Source organism: Sprattus sprattus (genome assembly GCF_963457725.1).
Source record: "Sprattus sprattus genome assembly, chromosome: 10".
NCBI lineage: Eukaryota > Metazoa > Chordata > Actinopteri > Clupeiformes > Clupeidae > Sprattus > Sprattus sprattus.
Window position 1 is genome coordinate 26952146 of NC_137908.1, and position 25808 is coordinate 26977953.

At 41.1% G+C, this 25808-nt stretch overlaps 3 protein-coding genes across 4 annotated transcripts; 1 reads left to right on the plus strand and 2 right to left on the minus strand.

The window, feature by feature from the left end:
• Nucleotides 1–1503: 1503 nt before the first annotated feature.
• Nucleotides 1504–4056, plus strand: slc32a1 (solute carrier family 32 member 1; the record flags this gene model as incomplete). Its single annotated transcript, XM_080845446.1, has 2 exons — nucleotides 1504–1908; nucleotides 2869–4056. 2 exons carry the CDS (start codon nucleotides 1504–1506, stop codon nucleotides 4054–4056), a joined length of 1593 nt encoding a protein of 530 aa, XP_080701572.1.
• Nucleotides 4057–8274: 4218 nt separating this feature from the next.
• On the minus strand, nucleotides 8275–15458 carry aurka (aurora kinase A; the record flags this gene model as incomplete). The annotated part of the gene is made up of 9 exons (XM_080845742.1): nucleotides 15371–15458; nucleotides 14961–15026; nucleotides 13879–14176; nucleotides 13672–13702; nucleotides 13393–13584; nucleotides 13132–13270; nucleotides 12790–12938; nucleotides 9966–10140; nucleotides 8275–8460 (listed from the first exon to the last, which is right to left on the minus strand). The coding sequence occupies exons 2-9, from the start codon at nucleotides 15021–15023 to the stop codon at nucleotides 8275–8277; spliced, it is 1233 nt and encodes a 410-aa protein (XP_080701868.1). The 5' UTR covers nucleotides 15024–15026; nucleotides 15371–15458.
• Nucleotides 15459–17663: 2205 nt separating this feature from the next.
• On the minus strand, nucleotides 17664–24931 carry prelid3b (PRELI domain containing 3). Of its 2 annotated transcripts, none has more exons than XM_080846223.1 (6): nucleotides 24818–24931; nucleotides 22433–22601; nucleotides 20829–20918; nucleotides 20509–20579; nucleotides 20219–20321; nucleotides 17664–19870 (listed from the first exon to the last, which is right to left on the minus strand). In XM_080846223.1, the coding sequence occupies exons 1-6, from the start codon at nucleotides 24847–24849 to the stop codon at nucleotides 19754–19756; spliced, it is 582 nt and encodes a 193-aa protein (XP_080702349.1). In that variant the 5' UTR covers nucleotides 24850–24931; the 3' UTR covers nucleotides 17664–19753. The 2 variants fall into 2 exon arrangements, with proteins under 2 accessions (XP_080702349.1, XP_080702350.1); XM_080846224.1 differs by having other exon boundaries at nucleotides 24814–24887.
• Between the last annotated feature and the right edge of the window lie 877 nt (nucleotides 24932–25808).

Below are 25808 nucleotides of genomic sequence, written 5' to 3' on the forward strand. Positions count from 1 at the left end.
GAGAAAGGGGTGAGGTTGAGGAATTACCATCATAAGGTTCATTTTCCGATACATTTTCGATTTAAGAGGAACAAAAGGAATAAAATGATATGTTCAAATAAAATGCGAGAAAAAGATTCCATTGAAAAAAATCCTAAAAATCCACTCATAGGTTCTAAACGAAGTTAAACAAAAACGAACTGGATTACAACTCTAAATAGCTGATAAATGAACGAAACTAAAATATCGGACGACCTAAGATTCTTTTTAAAGACAATTTGTAAGATTATCATCTATAGCCTTCAATGAGATTGCATGGCGAAGGCCGACATTTTATGATTGAATGAATGAATGAATGAATGAATGAATGAATGAATGAAGACTACCAAGTGGTCACTTCATTCAGCCGAATCACCCAGCGAGTGACGCTAAACAAATAAATAAAGGCAGTAAAGGAAAATGAAAACAAGCGAGCAAGATAGGATGAAAGACACAAATAAATCCACAAGTGAAACATTTACGCTACATAGCTAAAACCTTGTGCAACTTGTACACACTAATTTCTACAGTCCTACGATGTGGTCGCCGTAGAAATGGCCACAAACACTTGTCAAATAACAAGTGTGCGCTTCCGTTACAAGTCTGTTTGCAGGGTCTCTTCATCGCATTTGTTTTGCATAGGTTTTTTCCTCTTGCAACTGCATAGCCAAATGAAAAAACGCCTATGTTGGGTTAAAAATGGAAAAATATATTAGCCTACCGCAAATATGCACCGATTCACCTGAAAATAAACGATGAAACTAGTCCATGAAGTTCAGAGTTGGCGCACGGCGCTACTCACTTCTCTTTATATACACGTAAACTTACACACGTACCCAAGTCTGGACATGTCATTGGGTGCCATGATAAACTTTATTGTGTCTGATGAGAATGGGAGGGGGTAAGGGTGCAAGCACCTCCCCTAGAAATGCAGCAAACCTCTCCCATGTTCTGGCGCGGGATTGCTGCGCACAGTAGGGGCTAGAGACGTGCTTTGCGCGGCAGTCATCGCATTGGCAGGCTGATGATGACACGTGTCTCCTCCTCGCCCCCCACCCCCAGGCTCCTGCGCACCGTTCGGGCATCACTAACGGCTGAGGGGAACAGTGGAAGCGCTGCTACAACCACCACCACGGACTATTCATCCTGAAAATCGAACCACTTTGTCCGTGGCACAATTTGCAAGCGAGCGGACGGATTGCGGGTTTCATTGCGCAAAACGCAGGAATTATCGTGAATGACCAAATAGAGCGGCGCGCGATAATGATGAAGGAACCGAGACGCGACGTCTGAAGGTGACATGAAACAAGGGATTATCAATAGCAGCAGGTGTACTTTTAAGAATTGGAGATAACAAGTGAGGCGTTGGCAAGTTTCCTCTTCACAAGATTTTATTAATGCGTAAAAAGAAAGCCTAAGTATAGAGCATTAAAACTTGATTATTCACAGTAGTATATCAATAGGTTTTGTTTTAAAAAAGCAAACATGGCAACCTTAATCCGCGGCAAGATTTCGAACAAGATAACCAATGCAGCCAACACCGTGTCCAATAAATCGCAGGCGAAGGTTAGTGGGATGTTCGCCAGGTTGGGTTTCCAGGCCGCCACAGACGAGGAGGGTCTGGGCTTCGCCGCATGCGATGATTTGGATTATGACCATAGGCAGGGGCTACAGATGGACATAATGAAAAATGAGGAGATGGGAGGGGAAGGCAGTGGGGCAATGGGCGGGGATGGCACGGTGGATGGGGACAGCCACTACCAGAGAGACGGTACCGGACCCCCACCTTCCACCTCGAAAGACGACGGACTTTGCGCTGAACTGGCTGCTCAAGATAAGCCAAGCATCACCACTTGGGAGGCAGGTTGGAACGTCACCAATGCCATCCAGGTAAGAGAACGCACCCGAAACTAAACACGTCAAATCCTTAAAATGATTGATGATGTAAAGTTGCTAAGCACAGTCATTAGCTCACGGTTATTAACCTAATGAGGGTGTTCTCTAAGCACGATTACATTGCATCTGAGGCAAATTAATATATTTAAATGGTTGATCTGCCCCTACCTCTACCCCTGCCCCAATGCCCATGTAGGCTCACATCGTATCGTTGACATTTCAATAGCCAAATAATTAAATCTGACATTTGCAGTTGCTCTTCAGGAGGCCAAACATTCTGGACGCATAATTTCGATTACTTAGAAAATGCAAACAGTAATTGATTTCGCTATCTCTCCACTCTCTATCGCTATGTACCCCCTTCACAAATGACCAAGATAATCCTCAAGGTCAATAAAATATATTTGTATATATCTAAGAAGCTCAAATGCCTCTTTTGATACAATTTTGTACATAGCTGCCACATGAAAAAGGGAATTCCAGGATGTTTTTGAAATCACAAAAGTGCATGCTCCTGTGGCATTTGGAATTACTCGACAGAGCATTAATGTGTTGTGTTGGAAAGAAAGAAATAGAGTGAATGAAACAGAAAAAAAGAGAGGGGGAGAGAGAGAGAGAGCGGCGTTTTATGCATAATTACGCACGGTGTGACCACAGCCGGTCACCGTTACGTCATTCTACATGTCTTTGATCCTTCCTCATGACGACAAATGATCTGAAAAAGGATGCGCTCCCAGCTAAGTGGAATACCCCGCTATGCAGGCAATGCATACAGTGGCTGTAAATAAATAATATACACTTTAAAGCTGCACATTTAAAATAAAAATGAATTCACGAAAGCCTGTTTACAGTCAAATCACACATACCACACAGGCAATTTCAAAAATCATGTTGGAAATCTAGCCGTTTCCAATAATCACACTCATGCTCTCTATCCAACATTTTTTTTTTCAGGGAATGTTCGTTCTTGGGTTACCATATGCCATTCTCCACGGCGGATACCTCGGACTGTTTCTCATCATTTTTGCCGCGGTGGTGTGCTGCTACACGGGCAAGATCCTCATCCAATGTCTGTATGAAGAGAACGAAGATGGACAGCTGGTGCGAGTAAGAGACTCGTACGTGGACATTGCCAACGCCTGCTGTGCGCCCAGATTCCCAACCATCGGTGGTCGTATAGTGAATGTAGCCCAGATCATTGAGCTAGTGATGACCTGCATTCTGTACGTGGTTGTCAGCGGCAACCTGATGTACAACAGCTTTCCCACCCTCCCTGTATCACAGAGATCATGGGCCATCATCGCCACCGTGGTCCTTCTCCCCTGCGCCTTCCTCAAGAACCTCAAAGCTGTGTCCAAGTTCAGCTTGCTGTGCACACTGGCTCATTTTGTCATCAATGTCCTGGTGATCGCCTACTGTCTCTCTAGGGCGCGAGACTGGGCCTGGGACAAAGTGAAGTTCTACATCGATGTCAAGAAGTTTCCCATTTCAATTGGGATTATCGTGTTCAGCTACACGTCGCAGATCTTCCTGCCGTCGCTGGAAGGGAACATGTCAAATCCCTCCGAGTTCCACTGTATGATGAACTGGACGCACATTTCTGCTTGTATCCTCAAAGGCCTCTTCGCCCTAGTGGCCTACCTCACCTGGGCAGACGCAACCAAGGAAGTCATCACAGATAACCTGCCAGGAGGTATCAGGGCAGTTGTCAATCTCTTTCTGGTGTCCAAAGCTTTGCTCTCGTACCCTTTGCCATTCTTTGCTGCTGTAGAGGTCTTGGAGAAATCGTTTTTCCAAGACGGGGGACGTGCCATATTTCCAGACTGTTATGGCGGTGACGGACGCCTGAAATCATGGGGCCTCTCTCTCCGATGTGGCCTTGTCGTGTTCACCATGTTCTCGGCCATCTTCGTGCCCCACTTCGCCTTGCTTATGGGCCTGACGGGAAGCCTGACGGGCGCCGGCTTGTGCTTTTTGCTTCCCAGCCTGTTTCACCTGAAGCTTCAGTGGAGAAATCTCCTGTGGCACCAGGTGTTCTTTGATGTTGCTATATTTGTTATTGGGGGTATATGCGCTATCTCTGGTTTTATTCACTCAATGGAGGGTCTCATAGAAGCATACACACTGAACCTTGAAGATTAGTTTAGTCGGTACTAGAAGTTACCGCACATTCCCACAGAATGAGTAAATGAGTTTCCCCATGCGAGTGCCGTCCTCTTGCTTTGACTAAAGTTCATGCGACACCAACTTCGCGCAGTCACTCACAATGCACACGCAGGTGTGCGCACACGGATAGCCTGCTACTACATGCCAGCACGCACACATCCACACCCTCTGTCTCTCTCTCTCACACACACACACACACACACACACACACACACACACACACACACACACACACACACACACACACACACACACATAAAACATGGACCCCGAAATGTGTATAAGTAAGAAAACAACAAATTCATTTAAAACATGTTTCAGTGTAGTAAGTTTACGAAAGAATAGGTCGGCAAAGATGTATTGGGTTGTATTTTTGATCACCCTTGGGATTTTCCCAAATCAAAGATCATTTCATTTGACATATTGAGTTTGGGGAACCCTATACGGTGACAAAGAGATGCTACGAAAGTTGTGAACTGACATAAGTGATTTCTTGTTCTGACCCTCAATTCTTAATTTGCAAACACACGAGACAAAAAGATATTTTGTGGACCATTAATGGTAATAAATCGAACGAATTTAGATTTTCCGTTTCCGTGTGCTAGTATGTAAAAAAAAAAAAAAAAAAAACGCTGACGTTATAATTCAGACACTAGGCTATTTCCAAAACACACAAGGGCATTTTATTATCGGTGATCTGGATTTCGACCAATTCGTAGAGAGGGCAAAGGTATTCGAGTAACTATAACTATGCATTATGAATGTACAATATTCATGCACTGAATTGTCACTGAAGCTGGCTGGGGAGTTATACATATATTTGCAGTGTTTCATTTCCAAATGTATTATACATTGCACCGGTTGAATTAGTAGGCTACTCCACACATCTGAAAGGAAGAACAGGGGGGAAAAACAACAGGATAAAATTGTAAAGGAAGAAAGCTCTTCAATTATTTATATCATTGATCGATTCATTTTAATATATTCCCGTTTTCTTAATAAGACTCGTCTTAAAATGGCGATGTCCCCAAGGAAGTTGATTTGTTAATGGTCCAGAAATTACGTGTCTAAATCTTATTCTGAAAAGATTAAATGAGATGAAAACGTGCATAAAGACATTTTTCATTCTGTGCAATCCAAGGGTCCTGTGGAAGTGTAATAAAACCGTATGTGTAGTGTTATTGTGGTTTCAAAAAGATGGAATGTATATCACAAAAGCGTTATTATATATCGTGAAAATGAATATATTGAAGAATAAAGACATACGTGAAATTCTATTGTATAAATGTGTATTGGTTTTATGTGGTGACAACGAAAAACGTGAGAAATATGTATTTCCCTCCAAGAATAAAATCTGGAAACATCAGACGGAGAACATTGATGAGGAGCATTTATTTCAATACATCAGATACGATTATGACAGCAAGATAGCCGACCTTTTCCAAATAAATGTATCATACTTAGTCTACAAAATGGCATGCCAATATTAAAACATAAAGATTACGAAGTGGGAATGTAACAGCTATGTTCATACATTTTTAAACATTTACTTTATGTCGCTTAAGTTGGGCTATAGGCTGCAAGAAAGGAACACAGACAGACAGAAAGAAAGAAAATTCAATCAAGTTGTAGCCTACCCCTCGATCATACCCACGAGCTTAAGGTTACTTTGTCTGTCCTGTCATCTGCGTGCCTGTTGGAAATGCAACAGCAGTCACAAGTATGAGAGTGAAAAGAACTTTGGACAGATTGTGGGGCAGATGTTTTGCTGACGGGCTCGTTAGAGTTACCTGTTTGCTGACCGTGAGAGATTTGAGTAGCCCACTGCAGTCAACATCTGGACGGTCACATTTGTAGTCATTTTAGGTGGGCCTGCAACAACCGGCATTGCTGCAGCTGGAGTTTAATGCTTAATTAGATGTGTTAGGATTGCATGACATAGAGAGAGAGAGAGAGCGAGAGGAGAGGAGGGTGGGTGGGTGGGGGGGGGGGGGTATTCTGCTAAATGTGCATCATGGAGCGGACAGTCGTTCCTCCTGCGCTTCAGTTGCCAAATAGTGACAATCTAACATTGTGCCGGTTTAGAACAAAATGGAATGCAATACAAACAATTGTTGACAACAACGAAGCCAAAGCGAATTGACTGAGGCTCATGTTGACTGGCTTTTTGACGGTCAACAATTTCATCCATGTTGAAATTCAACATGCTTTTTAGCCTGCGCTACCCCCTAGCGACCTTTTGCAAGAACAACAAGTCTTCATATCTTCTTAGCGCATGCTGCTCCGTTAAAAATTAGGAGACCACTTCAAAATGATCAGTTTCTCTGGTTTGACTATTTATTGGTATGTGTATGAGTAAAATGAACATTTTTGTTTTATTCTGTAAACTACTTACAACAAGTATCAAATAAAAAACATTGTCATTTAGAGCATTTAAAAATGACAACTGGTCAAAATAACAAAAAATATGCAGTGTTTTCAGATCTCGAATAATGCAAAGAAAACAAGTTCATATTCATTTTTAAATTACACACAAAACTAACGTTTTAACTCAGGGAGATTTCAGAAATAACCTTGATTTACAATCACATAGCTTTCATGCGTCTTGGCATGCTCTCCGCCAGTCTTCCACATTGCCGTTGGGTGACTTTATGCCACTCCTGGCGCAAAAATCCAAGCAGCTCGGCTTTGTTTAATAGGTTGTAACCATCCATCTTCCTCTTGATCACATTCCAGAGATTTTCAATGGGATTCAGGTCTGGAGATTGGGCTGACCATGACATGGTCCTGATCTGGTAGTCCTTCATCCACACCTTCACTGACCTGGCTGTGTGGCATGAAGCATTGGTCTGCTGGAAAACATGGGGAACATGGTCAGAGCAAAAGGAAGCAAGTTTTCTTCCAGGACAACTTAATACCTGGCTTGATTCATGCGTCCTTCACAAAGACAAATCTGCCCGATTCCAGCCTTGCGGAAGCACACCCAGATCAACACCAATCCTCCATCAAATTTCACAGTAGGTGCAAGACACTGTGGCTTGTAGGCCTCTCCAGGTCTCCGTCTAACCATTAGACGACCAGGTGTTGGGCAAAGCTGAAAATTGGACTCATCAGTAGGATGACCTCCAGTCCTCTATGGTTCAATCCTTATGGTCTTTTGCAAACCTCAGCCAGGCCAAGTACAACGTTGTCCTGGAAGAAAACTTGCTTCCTTTTGCTCTGACAATGTTCCCCAATTCTGAGGAGTGTTTTTTTCAGCAGGACAATGCTCCATGCCACACAGCCAGGCCAGTGAAGGTGTGGATGAAGGACCACCAGATCAGGACCCTGTCATGGCCAGCCCAATCTCCAGGCCTGAATCCCATTGAAACCTCTGGAATGTGATCAAGAGGAAGAAGGATGGTCACAAGCCATCAAACAAAGCCAAGCTGCTGGAATTTTTGTGCCGGGAGTGGCAGTCGCCCAACGGCAATGTGAAAGAGTGGCAGAAAGCATGGCAAGGCGCATATATATATAAGGGATTTGTAGAGCCGAACTCATTGTAATTTGGCTGTTCACTAGCATTCAACGAAGCACCTACAAAAAGGGCTCACACCAAGGAAGTTTAAATCCCTTAATAGCCTTGCACTTCCTCCATGTCTGAACTAGACATGCTGAAAAGCCATTATACATGACTTAACTAGTTAGGAATGTCCAAATAAAGATCAATAATAATAAAAAAAAAAGTCAGCAGTTTCAAATGGCTAGCTTTATTCAGTCTAAAACGGTTGAACGAGGCAGTGATTGCAATAAACCCATGGACAAGGTAAAACACTTAATCTTGGCCAAACAATTGAGAACATTGAGATCCAGACAAAACAATATAGGTCACATCTCCCTACAGTACAACTTAATATATATTTTAAATGATCCCTCATATGCCACACATCTTGTTAAAACCTCTTTATTGGTTCAAGTAATAGATGAAAAGGTCAAATATTTAACATTCATAATTTCAAAACAGTAAAATATATACAGAGAAGCATAAAATCTTGTTTACACAAAATAAAAGGGACAGTACAAGGAAAGTGGCACGGGACATTAAGACAGACGTTCACATTAAAAGCCCTTGAAGGCATCATCAAGAGAAAGTTCTCCAGGAGCAGGAGGCCCTCACAAGCCCAATCCATCCCAAGGTTATGAGGCATAACCACATCACTGGCTGGTGCCCGAGTTGGGGTCTGGAAGGGGGATAGTTGGCTTCTTGATCGAGTTCTCCGCCACCCAGGGGTGGGCCATCACGCCCTGGGTCGGTAGCCTGTGCAAGGGGTTGTGCTTCAGCAGGCGAGAGATCAGGTCCTGACTGCCAGCACTCACGTGTGGAGGGAAGGCGAAGTCGACCTGCAGGGACCAAGATCAGGTCAATCACAATACCAACTATAATTGATGCAGGGCAAAAATAACTTGTAAGGACCAGTTATAGCAGGGCTGCCCAATTTGGGGCCCGCGGGCCAAATGTGGCCCGCGCTGGATTTATTTTGGCCCGCGCTCCGGTCAGAATTATAGTTAGAACGTCATTTGTTAGACAGCATTTTAACCCATTTTTAACAGGGTCTCTGTTTCAACGTCATATTTAACTAAGACTGGTTGCAGTTCACTGCTTGGCCACAGTTTTAACATGGTTTCAGATGGGTCAAGGGGGGCGCTATTGACCTTTTGTCAATACAGATCCATATCTATGGTTATCTTGTTGCTATGCTAGCTAACTAGCTAGCTTTTACCTTAACCTTAAACGATTTAAATGGAAGAGCTCCGTTTGCATGAAATGATAGCTAGTTATCTAGCTGATGTTATAGTCTTCTCAACTTACATGTATAATGGGAAAAGGTAGAACAAGTTCATTCATGTGTTCAAATTCACACATGTCAACACGAGTTTAGCAACTGCCAACTGTAAGTACCTTACTTATGTTTGTGTAAAGAATGTTGAAATGAAATATGAAATCAACCAGTAGTCAATGTGCAAGCTCTCTCTCTCTCTCTCTATCTGAGTTGGGGCAGTCTGTCCTTCAGTTGAGGTCAAGGCATGATGCTCTCTTGCTACAAGTTTCACCTGTTCGTGTTGGCTTAACAAATGTTTGTGGAGGTAGCCTTTGGAGTCAAGTGCTGTCACGGCGCTTGTTTCCACGGCACAGCTTACACGTAACTGTTATATCTTTCTCTTTTGACGGATACAAATAGAAAATAATGGGAGTATTTCCATCGAAACATCAGTAGTCACTCTTGTTGCCTGCAATCATGTTTATTAGCCTTTAACTTGCTGTTAGTTGATTGGCCATTATATAAGTCTCCTACCTATCTTCCCTGTGTATACTAATAGATTACATTAAATTAGTATGATATGTTAATAAATGTTTCTTTTTTTAACCTGAAGCAAATGTTATCTTTCCCCATTATTTTCGTCTTGGAGTATACCAGAATGCTTAATTTACATGTTAAAATAACAAAAAAATCTGGGGGGGATACCCCCGGACCCACCTACAGGGGCTTGGTTTGTCACCTTTTTTAGCCCTTCTTAGTTTGCAGGTAAGAATATTAATGGTAATGTTAATTGGGTACACATATGCACTACATTTCAATATAATGGGACCTGACCTAACATGAAACTCTGGTTTTGGCCCGCGGCCCTCCACTCCGATTAATATTTGGCCCCTGACAAGAAAGAATTTGGGCACCCCTGAGTTATAGGAATGAAACACTTGAAATTAATTAGTTATTTATGCAACAAAATCTAAGCGATATCTTAGGGGGCCTGGATTCAAAGGCTAGCTGCACACTAAAACAAGCACCACTGTAGCGTTTACACCCCCCCCCCCCCCCCCAACCAACCCCAACCATCCGGCTCACCCTGGATATCTTGCGATAAGTTTCTTCATGAGTCTTGGTTTCAAATGGTGGCTTTCCGACCAGAAACTCGTAACAGAGCACACCCAAACTCCACAGGTCCACTTTTTCATCATGCGTCCTACCCTCGATCATCTCTGGTGGCAGGTAATCCAGAGTGCCGCACAGAGTAGACCTCCTTTAGAAACAGACAAGGAAATCTCTTCAAATGATAATAGAAAACAATGGTGTAGTCAGCTTCAACAATAAAAATAAAAAATATAAGACTGAAAGATACATTCCTGTTGAAACTAAACTGCTTTACAGGCACTGGGTAGAGTCCATGATTGTGATCACATACACTTTGGTTCAAAATGGTCCTCTAGGCGCCATATATATATATATATATATATATATATATATATATATATATATATATATATACAGCCGCGGAAAAAATTAAGAGACCACTTCAAAATTATCAGTTTCTCTGGTTTTACTATTTATTGGTATGTGTTATGTGTTAAAGTAAAATGTACATTTTAGTTTTATTCTATAACCTACTGGCAACATTCCTACCAAATTTCAAATACAAATATTGTCATTTAGATAATTTATTTGCAGAAAAATGACAATTGGTCAAAATAGCAAAAAAGATGCAGTGTCTTCAGATCTCGAATAATGCAAAGAAAACAAGCTCATATTCATTTTTAAACTACACAATACTAATGCTTTAACTTAGGAAGAGTTCTGATGAGTCACAATTAGTATTGTGTAGTTTAAAAATGAATATGAGCTTGTTTTCTTTGCATTATTCGAGATCTGAAGACACTGCATCTTTTTTGCTATTTTGACCAATTGTCATTTTTCTGCAAATAAATTATCTAAATGACAATATTTTTATTTGAAATTTGGTAGGAATGTTGCCAGTAGGTTATAGAATAAAACTAAAATGTACATTTTACTTTAACTCATACCAATAAATAGTAAAACCAGAGAAACTGATAATTTTGAAGTGGTCTCTTAATTTTTTCCGCGGCTGTATATATATTTTTTTTTATTATTTTTTGCTTGGCACACTCTTGGCATTGTCACAATCAGCTTCATAAGGAAGTCACCTGGAATGATTTCCATTATACATTTTGTAGCAGTTGATGTCAAACCACCACTGATGTCCCTGTAGCACTGACGTTTTAGTACTAGTAAGAAAGACTTGTCAAAATGGTATACAATTACTGTTCCCCAGAACACAAAAACAAACGTCTGTAAGACATTGGAATGTCGTTTTACCATTTCCTAGAGATTTTCAAAGAAGAAATTACTGGTTTCAGCTGCCACTCAGAGTTTATTCATTCAGTCACTGCAGCTCAACATCCACCTGTAGTAGCCTATATCATTCATGAATTATATGAAAACCTTCAGCTAGAATCCCAGCATTGGAAATAATGTTACGGCTTAATAAATTAAGCAAACGGGAGATTAAACTGCTTGCTACAACCAAGCCTAAATATTTTTGCCACAAAGTCCAAACTATCAAAGCTAATCTTTTAGTGATCGGTCTTGAAGTGTAGCCCCCACGCTTTCCCAGTAGCAGAGAGGCGTTATGCTGTCAGGTTACGGTACTCAAGTTGGATACCAGACTCAAAAACCTGTTTTGGTCGATTTGTAACAGTCTTGGCTTTAAAGCCCTTGAAGGGAACACATTATGACTTTCAGCGCTACATCTGGGTATCTACAGTGCCTCCCACACCAGGAACTCTGAAATAAGCCTAACCTGGCAGTTTGTTTGGGACTGCCCAAGAACACATGCTATTCAGCAAGCCATTCAGATATAGCTCCAGCTGGAGTCACATCAGCTCTCATTAGAATCTGAACAAACCCAGTTTGCAGAAAGGTCAGTCAATTTTACACATTCTTGCTCTAGCTTTTTGAGTCTTCAGTGTTTAAATGTGCCGTAACTACAGTTAGTTTCAAACACATTGCTTCATTTCAATGTCATTGAACTTGGCAATCACCACTATTTGCTGATTGGTGGGGCCCAAGAATAGCAATCGCTTCATCTTGTGAACATCTAGTCCATGATCACCACACAAAAACTGAGCTGGGAGCAATAGGCGAGCAGAGCCAAGCCACTACAACCATCCAGAAAGCTGCCCAAATTAGGGTAAAGGGCAAGCATCAGACAGTCAATGTACTCGGGAGTAAGCTTTGCAGGTAAAAGGTACACCATATGGTATAGGACAGTCTTGTTTTACAGCCGCACTGATATATGAAAACGAGGACACAAGTGGTGTCCCACAATCCAGGGTACATTCAAACTGGAGCTTATGGGGCAAACAAGTGTTTGATAATGTAATGTGAAGAGACCGGGGGGGGGGGGGGGGGGGGCAGGGTAGTCCATCATACTTTAGTGAGTTTGGGGCAGAAATAGACCAAACAGCAAGACAGGCTTCACAGAGACACTCCTATTTCCAGGTGCCCGATGTGAACAGTTTCGCTATGGAACGGTGGGACTAAGGAAAAGCTAAACTGCTGTGATGAGTCTTTCTGCTTGCACCTTGCTCAAATAAACGTCAGGCGCAAGGCAAAGCCCAAAGTAAAAAATGAGTTGAACTTTTGCAGTTGTGCTCCCCCACACAAACCCTAACAATTGAATGCAGGTCTATGGGGCTGTTAGGTTAAGATTATCAATCCTAACCATAAGATATTGGGGTTCAGTTTGTTGTGCAAATTGGATCAAAACAGAATCCCCGTGTTGCTTTATGACTTACTTTCACACATAAAGAGGAGTTAACAGCACACAAATTGACAAATGTAAGGCAGGCAAAAGCAAATACATGGATTTTACCTTGACGAGGGAGTGTGAACAGACCAACCAAAATCTGCTATTTTTAGCTCGCCATTGGGTCCAAGGAGTAGATTCTCAGGCTTGATATCTCGATGGATGACATCCTTCGAGTGGCAGTAGTGCAAGGCATCAGCCAGCTCCATGATGTACTGAAAGAACCAACAGCCACAACATGAGGTACTTGGGCCAACTTTAAAAAAAACAAACAAACAAAAAAAAAAAACATTGCCACACTGAAGGTATGACCAAAGTAAATTAATAAAACCACCAAGGGCATGAGTTCCAATGACCCAGCCTATATTGGATTCTATGGTAAATCTGAATAGGGGTTGCATTCTATACCGTAGCACTCCTCTGGTCATTGAAAGTTCCACGGCGCTGGAGTTCACTGTAAAGCTCTCCTTTGGGTGCAAACTCCAGTATGAGGTATACACGGGAAGCATCATGGAAATAGCCATACAGACGAAGTATATTGGGGTGTCTACAAACAGAAAAAAATAAATAAAAATAGGCTTGATTTAAGACAAGCAAAAATATGGTTTAAAAATGTTGCAGATTATAACAACCTGCATACCCACTCCCAATCAAAGAGGCACTAATCACCTGAGATGGGACTGAATTTCTACTTCTCTTCTGAGCTGATGCTCAACCCCAGCCTTCTCCAGCTGCTTCTTGAAGAGGACCTTTAGGGCCAGAATGAACATTGACTGGCGTTCCCTGGCCAAATACACATTACCAAACTTGCCTTTTCCAAGAGCTCGGCCAATTTCAAAGTTTTCCAGATTCCAGCGACTCCTGAAATTAACAAAAACAATGCATTATACCTTGTCAAAATTGGATACAATGCTAAATAAGATGGTATGGCAAAGCATTTAGACTTACTTTGAACTAGAGGATGTGCCACTAGATAGCTCTAAAGGGGGGGGAGAAAATAATTGGTAAATACTTAATATAGAAAGTTCACATACATATTATTTATTCCAACAATAATTTCTCTGAATACCACAAAGTGCCACCTGAATCACATCAGAATACATTTAACACGATGCATGAATAATTAATGAAATTAGGGTGTTTGTAGATTCTTACGGCTGGTCTTTTCAGGCTTTGACTTTGCGACCCTTGAAGTATCCGTGGCAACAGGTCCCTGGTTAATCTTTGTTTTGAGCTGAGGTGGGGGCTGGGTTGCAGAGTGGGCTGGATTAACGTTCTGTTCATCAGGACCAGCCGGCTTCACTCGAGGTGTGTGATGCACCGGTTTTTGGTGGCTAACGGGTCGTGGAATACGCTGTGGTCCATTTGGGCGGTCTGGAACGCGCTGTGATTGAGACACCATGGGCTTCACATAGGCTTGTACCGGAACCCGTTGAGGCCCGTTGCTGCTTATCTAAACAATAAGACATTTTACTTGTTGTTAATCACTTATCCGCGTTAACCACTAAACTGGTTCAAAAAGCTTGCCACCCAAGGTTAGTCAGACAGCCATTAGGTTTGTACTTTTCCTTCAATTGGCAGGCTCGTTATACATTTTCCGACACATTTCACAGCGCAAGCAGGACATTGGCCTGATGCAGTTAACAACTAAAGTTTACGTTACCTAACAAACACATTGTGCAACAAATTGATATTTTGGAGGCATGTTATGAGCAACAATGAGATTATGCAATCAAAATGATATGTAGATTTAGTCATGTGAAGGACAGATAAGCACGCGTCGTTCACAGTAGCCATCCATGCTAGGCACTATGCAGTTTTGTTGAAAAGTTTTTTATTTTATTTATTTATTTTTTACCAGTACTGCTGATAAATGGGCTGGCGGTAGTGTTGGCAACGTTTTTGCATGCCTTAAGCTAGGTAGGTTATCTAGATCGCTAGTTTTAGAACAAAACTCCTTAATTCTGCTATAACGTTAGGATGAGCCATCCAATCAAACATCAGTTTTCAAGTACGCGAGGCAGCCCTTGGAAACGACCAGTATGAATTATGATAACTCAGCTAGCTGCGGTTAACCATACCAGTTAGCTTCTAAGTAACTTTTAACGCTATGAATAGTATCGGTTTCTGGTGTGTCAATCGTCCAGGTAACGTTGAACAAGTATTGAGCGTCAAAGATCCTACAACATCTTTGAGTAGTAAATAAGTTGGTGAATGATATGTAGCAAGTAACTAACCTTCTCAGTATCTGTTCCGTGCGATTTGAAGTCTTTGGTCGGCTTGATCATTGCTGCATCCATGGCCTGAAATGGTAAGATTTAACGAGTTAAAAATCAACGTGAACATTTATAACGTTAACCTTTTAGTTGGTCATAAACACATAACGTTAGAGTTAGATACAACATACAGCGACATTAGCCTGCCAGCTAACTTAAATTGAGACAGGTGCTAGCGCTAACGTTAAAATATAAACGTCGTCAACAACCAATACCATTCAATATCTATATCTGCATGTTTATTTGACAAGATTAAGAAACATAGCGAGGGTCGTTGCCAAGACCACAGGGCAAACAATTCCCCTCACATTTAGCGGATCGCTAATTCAACATTAACTATCGTAAGGTTAAGGTTAACCAAGGTTACTTACAGAGCTCGAAGACTCCCCGGATTGTTGACAAATCTAGGAACAAACCACGATAGGAAATGCCTAATAATATTACGAATTTTAAATTCGACTCAAACCCACCAGAACCAATTTCAAGTAATCAGCAAATTAACTATTTCCTATGCAGATGTGTGCGATCTGCTGTTTCGCAAGTCAAGTGAGCCACTTCCCTTGTTTAATTTCAAAAAACCCTCTTTTAAATACCTTTAAACAAGACTACGTCTCTGGTTGGTCAAAAGGAACCGCTTTTCCTGTTGCTTATTGGCTGGACGTTGGTGCGTGACTGCTTCGATACGACTATGTTGACGTAGCACGCCGCATGGTATTTTGGGTAATATAGACTCTATCTTGACTGTATTTCCCTTAAAACACTAGATGGCAGCATTGTTAGGTTAACTGCTGTGGAATTACTCGATTGGCTTCAAAGTGAGAGCATTTCCTTGTTTGAATGCATGTACACATACATTAGCGCGAGACTCTAATGTCAAAAATAATCTAGAATAAATACAATATTTATAAGTTTTTCATTCTTCAGTGCTTAAACAGATGAATCAAGTGCCCAACTTTAGTATATCTCCCCACTAATTTTCACCCCAACAATGGCATCTGCACAGTGTCCTCCAGAATTATTGGCACCCCTAGTGAATATACGCAAAACAGGCTTTGAAAAAATGTCTTTGCTGTTTATCCTCTTGGTCTTTCACTCAAAAATATTCACAAAAATCTTACCCTTTCATTAAAGTTAAATTATTGAAAGAAAAAAAAATATATTGACATTGAATAAACATTTTTCTCCAAAAGATGTTTGCAACAATTATTGGCACCCCTAGAAAATAGTACTTCTTAAATCAAACTGAAGTATATTTCCAGTCATGTTTTACATTTTTAAGTTAACCTAGGAACTCTTAAGTGGCTAATCATGTCTTCCTGTTTCACTGGGCTATAAATATGAGGTGACAAGGCACTTTCCTTTAGTCATTCATCACAATGGGAAAGACCCAAGAACACAGTGAAGATGTGCAACGAAAAGTTGTTGAGGTGTACTAATCAGGAGATGGACAAAAGGAAATCTCTTAATAGTTGAAAATACCCATTTCCGCTATCATGGAAATAAATAATAAGTTTAAAGCGACAGGAGATCTTAATCTGCCTGAAAGAGAATGTGTGTGTACATTGACCAAAAGCACCGTTAGGAGGATGGTTCGACAGGCAAAAGAATCTCCAAGGATCACAGCTGGATAATTGCAGAGGTTAGTTGAGTCTTGGGTTCAGAAAGTCTCCAAAACTACCATCAGACGCCATCTACATCACCACAAGTTGTTTTGGAGGTTTTAATCAACAGCAAACTAAAGCGCCCACAGTTTGCCAAATGTTACTGGGACTTTCAATGGGACCAGGTTATATCGTCTGATGAGACCAAAATAGAGCTTTTTGGCAACAAACATCAGAGGTGGGTTTGGTGTATACTGAAAGATAGCCATACAGAAAAGCACCTCATACCCACTGTGAAGTATGGCGGCGGATCTTTGATGTTGTGGGGCTGTTTGTCTTCCAAAAGCCCGCACATCTTGTTAGGATACATGGTATCATGGACTCCATCAAATACCAGCAGATATTAAATGAAAACCTAACGACCCCTGCACCAGGACAATGACCCGAAGCACACCTCACAACCTTGTAATCTAAAGGATCTGTAGAGCTACTTTATCGAGGAATGGTCTCAGTCATATCCCGTGCCATGTGTTCACCAACCTCATCATGATTCATGCATTATAGAAGACGACTCAGAACTGTTATCTTGGCAAAGGGGGGCTGCCCAAAACATTTAATGAAGAGGTGCCAATAATTGTGGCACACATATTTTTGCAATGTTTCTTTCAATTATGTTACTTCAATTAAAGGTTAGATTTTTGTAAATATTTTTAATGAAAGATCATGAGGATAAACAATCAAGAAATGTTCTCATCTCGTTTTGCTCATTTTGACTCAAGGGTGCCAATATTTCCAGAGGGCACTGTATGTATCAATATATCGATATATTACATATGGGACCCTAATTTCATTGATGGGCGATGAGTAAAGTGTGTTGCTATTATATATGTCCTATTGTGTTTAATAATAGTAAATTAGCAAGATTATTCTGGCAAGTTATTAAATAAATTCATGCACAGCGGACTTGTTGCTTGTTGCCCATCAACCAAATTAGGGCCAATGATGTGCAACCTTGTTCAACATTCAACATTCGTGCAAATCTTAAAAACATCAATGAGCAAAGTTTATCTTTCCTTTTCTTTATTTTAAGCAAATAATCCCCAACCAATGACTTAAAATGAGTAAATGTGTTACAAAACAAATTAGATATGCTTTTCCAGTAGCCGTTGTTAAGTCTGAATGTTGTGAACATTGTTAAATGCAGTGCACAATTTAAAAAGGCTTCCTTGAGGTACATTTACAAGTGTAATACTGAGAAAACACTGCAAACAGGAGTCAGTCTAGAAGAAAAATGTGTTAACAATATTGTATGCAACATCCTGTCTATTTTGCATTTCATACAATAAAGCACATTGACCTTCAAGATAACAGTGTTTTGGAAAGTACATTAGTTGCATCTTTTTTTCCATCGCCATCACCACTGCATGGAAAAACATATGAAGCCCATCATATAAATAAATAAATATTTATTTTCCAATGTCGAAAAACTAACCAAAACAAAAGAAAACTGCAGATTTTTTTCATCAAAAGATGTCTACATCTACATGTTTACAACTCACCACATGTCCTGCCATACTTTACATATTGGCCTCTTAAAAAGACAAGCTTTCCTGACAGTTTCCATGCCTTCCCCACCTACAGTTTAAATCTGTATGCAGTCATAGCTCTTCCTCTACAAGCAAACTAGCATTTTCATTCAGAGATTGAGTAAAAACAAAACTTCAAAGAAAAACGTAACAAGTTAGACAGATGAGTTTTTTTGTGTGGAAGTATTTTAGAAACAAATACAGTACCATCATTAGACACGGCTTGGGGACAACAATCTGACAACTTTATCAAACATGCAACAGCCACCCTCTTCAAAGGTGACCCCAGAAGGATAACTTGTCCAGACAGACACCGTGTAACAATTTCTGATTACTGCTTTGCCTTAAATGCCTTTGAGATGTAGATCAAATAATATAGTTTTACCTTTGCTTTAGATAAGACTCAGTTCTGAATATATTTCAAAACTGGATATCAAATGGTGGGGGAACTTAATTGGTATTGCAGGCAGTTTTCTTAAGGAAGCCACCCTGCTCCTCAAGGGCAGATCTACTCAAAAAGAAAACTGCCACCTTACACATCAAGCCAACACTCAATACCTAAATATAAAGCATTCAAGATGGTCCTCTCTGTGAACTATTGTCAGAAAAAGAAAACAAACCAGATTTTGTTCCCTTAAAAATAATTTCTCTTGAATAGACATATCCATAATAAAAAATAGCCATGACAATGTCTAAGTTATTCACTATTTATTATTGTTATTACTGGTACAGTACTTGACATTCAAGTCTGGAGGAGCCAGAAGGGAAACCCTTGCTAGCTCTTCCCCACGTTAAACAAAATAGCTGTTGAGACTGGACCGAGGTGTTCTGAAGACAGCTCCTATGACCAGGCTTAGGGAGTGCTGTTTCGATAAGAACTCCTGTTGGCACTGTACTGCATAAAGCCATTGCTGATCCTTTCATAACCTGACACCATTAGTTGTTGCTGTTGTGGTTATCCCGCATGTGTGAGCACGGAATGAGTCAGGTGGACTTGCACAGTGACCGCTGCTGTTTTCCAGTGCAGCCCTCTTAAAATAAAACCACTTCCACTGGTCAGAATGCTGGCCATGTGACAAGAGAGCTACACAACTCATCCCGGGCAAAGGCTAGATGCAAAAAGCTTGTTAGGGATAGCTCCTGGCACTGGCGTCCTTTGTTGGTACCTTTTTTTATTGTCATTGCATATCCACTTCCCATTCCTACCCTGTGACCTGTATGAGTTCCAGTCCTTAAGTGTCCACCCAAAGGCAGGCTCGAGAGTGTCTGTCTTGAGGCTGTGGTATGAGATCAGCCTCCTTGTGTGTTGCCATTCATGTATCCCTTCGGCGTCTAATGTAGAGGCCTGACGAAGGGAGATGGATAGAGTGCCTTTCCATGAATGGAAAATAAATAAATAACTGAAAGAGTTACGGAGGTATTAGCAACACAGAAGGGGGTTGGTCGCCAGTGCGGACACAGGAAAAGAGTCCAGAGACAGAGAGAGAGAGAGAAAAAGAGAGAGAGAGAAAGAATTGAGACAGAGAAAGAGTGAGAGATGTTAGATAGGTATCGGAGGGGGATAGGGTCATTTCTCAGTGACCGCTGCTGCCATTGGGGCTCGCATGGTTCCACGGGCTGTTGCGGCAAGCTCTTCGATCTCCGTGTTCAGCTTCCGGATAACCCACTCCATTGCTTCCCTACCCTGTGTACAGAAATGACAATGCATAGTTGGTTATTCAAGGTGCAGAATATAGTTAAGTCTTGGGTAAGTAGATTCTTTAATGTCAGTCTACTGTACGATTTCCAACGGGTCATAATACATCTTTTATACATTGCTGTGGTCTACGTGCATGAGGGTATGTCTGCTCTCAGAAGGCTTTACTGCATTGATCCAAATTTACGAAGATTTTTTTTTACATTTAATAATCTTTCTTTGCAGCGTAAACCCTGACCTCGGCAGGAAAACTTCTGTTGACATCTTGCAAAAGTTATTGGTATCGATGAGATTATTACATGACTGTTTCTTGGCCCTGCAAAGGCACTCACTCACCTTGCCCGCATTTGTCGATATGGTAGTAGCCATGACCCCCTCCAGGTAGCTACTGAGACTCACTCCCTTCACCGAGATGAGGGCCTCTTGTGTCAGTACCGTCCTGCAGAGATTAACAGAGTGAGCAAAACTGGGACACTTATCCCTGTACAGTCACTGTGTGACATTAAGAGGCGAGTAGACCAGGACAGCACGAAAGCTCAATTCAGACGTGTGCTCTACTTGGCAGAGCACCATGAAACGTTCATACGAGAATACATGACAAGGATGAAGAATATTGAGGGTCTTACTTCTCTGGGTCGTCTGGGTGCGGCCTGTATATCAGCCTCTCATCAACTGAAACCATGTTTGTAAATGTGAGCTGCAACGGCAAACAAAAAAAAAAACAGTCAAGTCTCTGTTCACTTCCAGCCCTGTGAAACGACTCTGTGTTCTGCCCTAATCTGGTCAGGTCTCATTCCAGAGATGGTTCAACTGTAATCACCCATTATTTAAGCTTGCAAACACTCATGCATGAACACCTAACCCCCACGATGTGAACATTAAGGCTTTGTATTTATAACGTGGTTAGGGCGGGTTGCTGTGGTAGAAGTGTTGTTGGGGGACTCACATTGGCCGACTGCAACTCTAGTGTCTTTTCTCTGGGGTCCACCACCGAGTGCTCCTGGATGTAAGTGCAAGTCCGTGTGTTACCAATGAACTGAGGGGACACAATTAAACATACAAATTCAACAAACCAGATGACCAAACAATACATACAATGTGTGCCACCTTTATAGTGTTCTCCCCTTAGCTGATACTGGCTGAGTGGTCAACCGAATCTACCTAGCAACAGAACAGGTAATCCTCTCACTCAGTAATTAGTCAGACAGTTGCCCTTCTTATTTCAAGATCCCTCATGCATATTAGACAGAGCTCTGCTTCAATCACTTGTTGCAAGTAGTTTTAGTTTACCAGGGTGAGGTTCCTTAGTTTTTAGAAGGGCATTTATAGTGAGTGATATTGGAGTTTACTTTTCATGATATAGCCTACCTCATGGAAAGTAAGAGGCGAAGAGTGCTCATGGACTTAGGTATGTTATTAATAGATGACTCGTACTACCTTTTGTGACCTTTCATGGACCTACGCCAAGAGGTGCACACTCATTGGTCAGCCTAGTTCACTCTATTGCAGGCATCCCAGACTGATTAGCTTTAATCATGTAATACTGTATGGACACGTGATCAAATTAATAGGTCAGTCAAGCGGTCCACCATAGAACAGAAATTTTAAGACTTGAAGATTTCCTCTTTTGTTTTTGCATTTTTCATGTATTCTCATTTACTTTATTGCCACTCCACAATCTCCAAATGGTCAAAGACAAATAGTGCTGTAAAATATTTCCCTAATCAGCGTGACTTTCAAATCAGAAAGCTCACACAAAAATGAAGAATTCCATGCAGTAGGGCAAAGATTAGGTTCACTAATTGAACCTGGCCTACTATTGTAATCACTTCTAGGGCAGCAGCCGTGTCAGCATTTACACAACATTTTCAGACACGCAGTTTATAGAGGGGAGCTCATAAAACTGCCAATCTTTCAGTGACTGAGCTAGATCAATGTGCACAACAGCACTCTGCACAGGCCAAGGGTAGCACACGTTGTACAAGTCCAAAGGTGAGGGCCTTCAGAGTGCCTCTCTGTCTGTGCCAGCCAGAAAAAATACTACTGGTAGAGCGCTCTTACGTCATACCACAAGGGTTACAGCTCCGTTCCCTCAGAATGGCCCTGGACAGCATGTGCAAGACTCAGGAATGAACTGGCAGTGAGCCCTGCATGTCACCCCTCTAGCAGCCTTTTTCCCATACAGAAATAGACCTTCAACATGGTCAGCTGTTTGGACACATTACCTGGCAGCTAATGTGGAGGGAACTTAAATTTGGCACTGTATTGTTGGATAACGTGAGTGAGCCCAATGCTGACTGAGAACTAAGGTAGTGGTAGGAAGTACCATGACTACGACAAAAGGAAGTGACACCTGAGGACATCTTCTGGCTAGGTCCACTTGCTGATAAACATGTCAATTAACATTAACACATTTAACTAAATAAATATATATAAAAATAAAAGAATGCTGGCTTACAATTGGTAGAGGACTACTCATTTAAGACATCCAGAACTATTCACTCAGGGATATAGTGAGTTTTACATAAGGCCAGAAGCACTCTCACTCACCGATTTGACTATTGATGGAAGACCCCAATCTGTGCTTAGTAGTCTTTTGCTGTGGAGCCGTCCCTGGGCGTCCACGCTCCTGTCTAGGACGTCCACCCCAACCACACTGGGGTTCATGGGGTTGGGGTACTTCTGCATTGCAGCTTTGGTCACTGTCTCCCATGGGTGGCTGTAGAAAATAGGACAGACACAGACTTTTACCCTGACTGCCAAATACACGTGGTGTAGCATTCACCTCAGTTGACCTGGTTCTACAAAGTGTGCTTTATGTGGGACCTTGGATAGCCCATGGTTGATATCAACTGGTACTGTCACACTCTCACAGCAAGAGATGTCATGCCTTGTTCATTCTAGCCACATGATTTGGAGTTTCACCTCACTATAATGTAAACCTTGTGAGTTGCATAAGATCAGTGAAAATCACTGAACTAAGGCCGGATCTCAAAGCTAGCGTAATACCAAGACACCTGGATAACGGAGACTAACCTCACACATGTCAATCCATCTACTCTTTCCACATGGTTTTTGAAATACCCCATAAACTCTTTCCACATGGTTTTTGATGTACCTACAACCAAAATTCAGCTTTAGCTTGTAGCCACTCCAATTGTGATTTCCTAAAAGCTCAATAAAGGAAAACAATCTAAAGCAATACTCATTTTAAATGCAGAGGAAATGCCATCTAGCCTGTTAACTTCAGCGTTGTAAAGGAAAAAAGAATTCCATAGGAGTACGATTAAAAATATGTGATTATAATTAATTTAAGTTTCCATTTGAAGATGTAATAATGGACTTAAGCCACCATTATGAATGGCAGTCAATGTAAGTTCTAGATCTGTGCAGTGTAATTCTGGAATGCCTTACAAAAAGAAAGCACTCCTCAAAGTGTTAACTGTGGGAGCTGTTGCCATGGTATTCGCTAGAAACCACGTGCACGCTGACGCAAGTCAGGAGGCGCGGCAAAATCTGGGGAAAAGGTTAGCAACTAGCTGTTCAGTCAAGGGTAGTTACGCAATAAGTGAGCATGTCGTAGTACGACGTTATAGCTGACATTGAACGCCGGTCGGACTCGGAGGTGACAATCACACGCACCATCCAGAGATCTTCTAAGTTTTAAGCCATAAGGTTACTAGCCAACTGTTAAATACAACCATTACAAATGAACTGGATTGTTAGCCGATTTCGGACTGAACCCATCCCATGCTCCACTGGTTTGACCCCTGAAAAAAAGTGTTAACATTGAAAGGGGTCACGTTAGTGTAAACATATTTCAGAATTAAGATTGTGTGCATCAATCGGCTACATTCCAAACACCGTTAAGTGCCGTTATATTGCAAAGCTCCTTTTCTACTTGCTACCGTTAACTTAATCTACATGACATCAATCTCAAATGGGTTTTAACAAGCTCAAACTTCTGTAAATGTACTTATTTCCATACATATGTTTGACATTGGGTAGATGAAACCCCTAACCTACCGGCTAAAAACTAACGTCAATTCATTAACTTTCGAGTATCGCTAACAAAAATACATGCAAGATCATATCGGGTTCGCAAACCAAAATGGCTAACTAGATGGGTACGGTGGACACTATATGATGTCTATGGTGGACACAGTAGCTAACGCTAGTCCGTTCAAGGCATAGACATCCTATTACGTAATAGGATGTCTATGGTTCAAGGGCCACCCGGCTAACATTAGGAATAGCTAATTTAGCGCTAAACTGGAGGTCTCCATTTCAGTGTAACTTGCACCAACAGCTTAATTAATTCCACTAGGGATCTTCAAAAATAAAATAATAAAACTGCAATGTTCACGTCTGACGTGTATTAAAAATAAACAAGGTCGAGTACCTATGTTACACTGTCAAATATGCCAGCATTAAATCCCGGGCACCGGCAAAAGTTTAGAACCCTACTGACAGACAGCAGGTCGTCAATGCGATCATATAACTCATTGCAGGTATGCAACACATACCAAATAGGACTAAAAACCTAAGCAATGTCCCTATCAAATAACCCAACGTTATGCATGTTTGCCATTCGTTACTTTTACACTAAACGTTACTGTTAGCAGTGTTAGCTAGCTAGCGTAGCTATGACAGTTATCAGCAGTTTGTTAAAAATCGGCCATTCTGTTAAACGATCGATATGCTAAGTTTAATAATAGATTACCATGACAACGCGAACATAGCCGATAACACACGGATGACGGTATTTTACCCCGTTACGATGTATATGGCTAATATTTGCAGGCTAGAACAGCTAGCTGGCTAGCAAAAAGCTAGGTTATTCAATGGCAATTTCACATAGTTTCATAAAGAAATGTAGCTTAATAGAAAACAAGTATAATTGCTGTTAGATAATTGAAATGTACGAAGACCTACTTAAAAATGTGTTCAGAGGTCCAGATCTTCATGATGGTAGTAGTTATGATGTTTCCAAGTTAACCTCCTGGTGAGTGTAGCCACACACTGACAAAATTCAATGCCTCACAGTCTAGAAAAGTACATGCAGTTCCCTCCTCCTGTCACATGAGTTAAGCACTTCCGCTGGCTTCTCGCTTCAACACTAGCCAATCGACTGCGCAGGGACTGACTGGAAAAAGACGCACCCCCGCCACGTTCTTGACCTGAAGTTCCAAGTCAAATGGGTCAAAAGGTATACAGTGCGAACCTTCACAGTGCGTTACATCAGAGGATAACCCGTATTGTTACATCAAACGAACAATATGTCCTCAGTAGTCAAGGAGAGAGCAAGGGTTTTGACATGTTTGGTACCTAAATGTAAATATAACTTTTGTGCCTTCAAACATTTTGATAATATTAGCTGAATGTTATGTTTCTAATAAGGTTTCATACAAAACAGCGTTTAGTTTACTTTAGCCTTGCACTGCAAGACTACCTCTCAATAACTTAAAGCCTATTGTAGTCTGGAAATAGATAGTCTATAGACCTAGTATTCCTATACTTTACTTAGTTTAACATTGTTAAACAGCCGTAATGTGACACGCTATAAAGTGTCAGCTACCAATGTCCAGGCTACGGTTATTTATCATGTTGACCTTGAGTGTCATGAAAACAAAAACATTTAACTAAATGTATTTCTATAAAAAATAATAATAACCATAATAATAATAATTTATCTACAGATATTTCCATAGATTCACCCACAATTCCATTGATGTATTTATTTTGCAAGGATCTAGCAGGTTCATATTGGTTTTTCTGCCCTTCAAATACAAATATCTCGCGAATTCAAAAATCTTCAAGATCAAGGATGCACAGGTTCATGACATGCGTAAGCTACATTACTTTGAAACTTAATATAAAGAAGCTTAAAAATAAACTAATAGATCAAATCAATCACTGTCTTAAG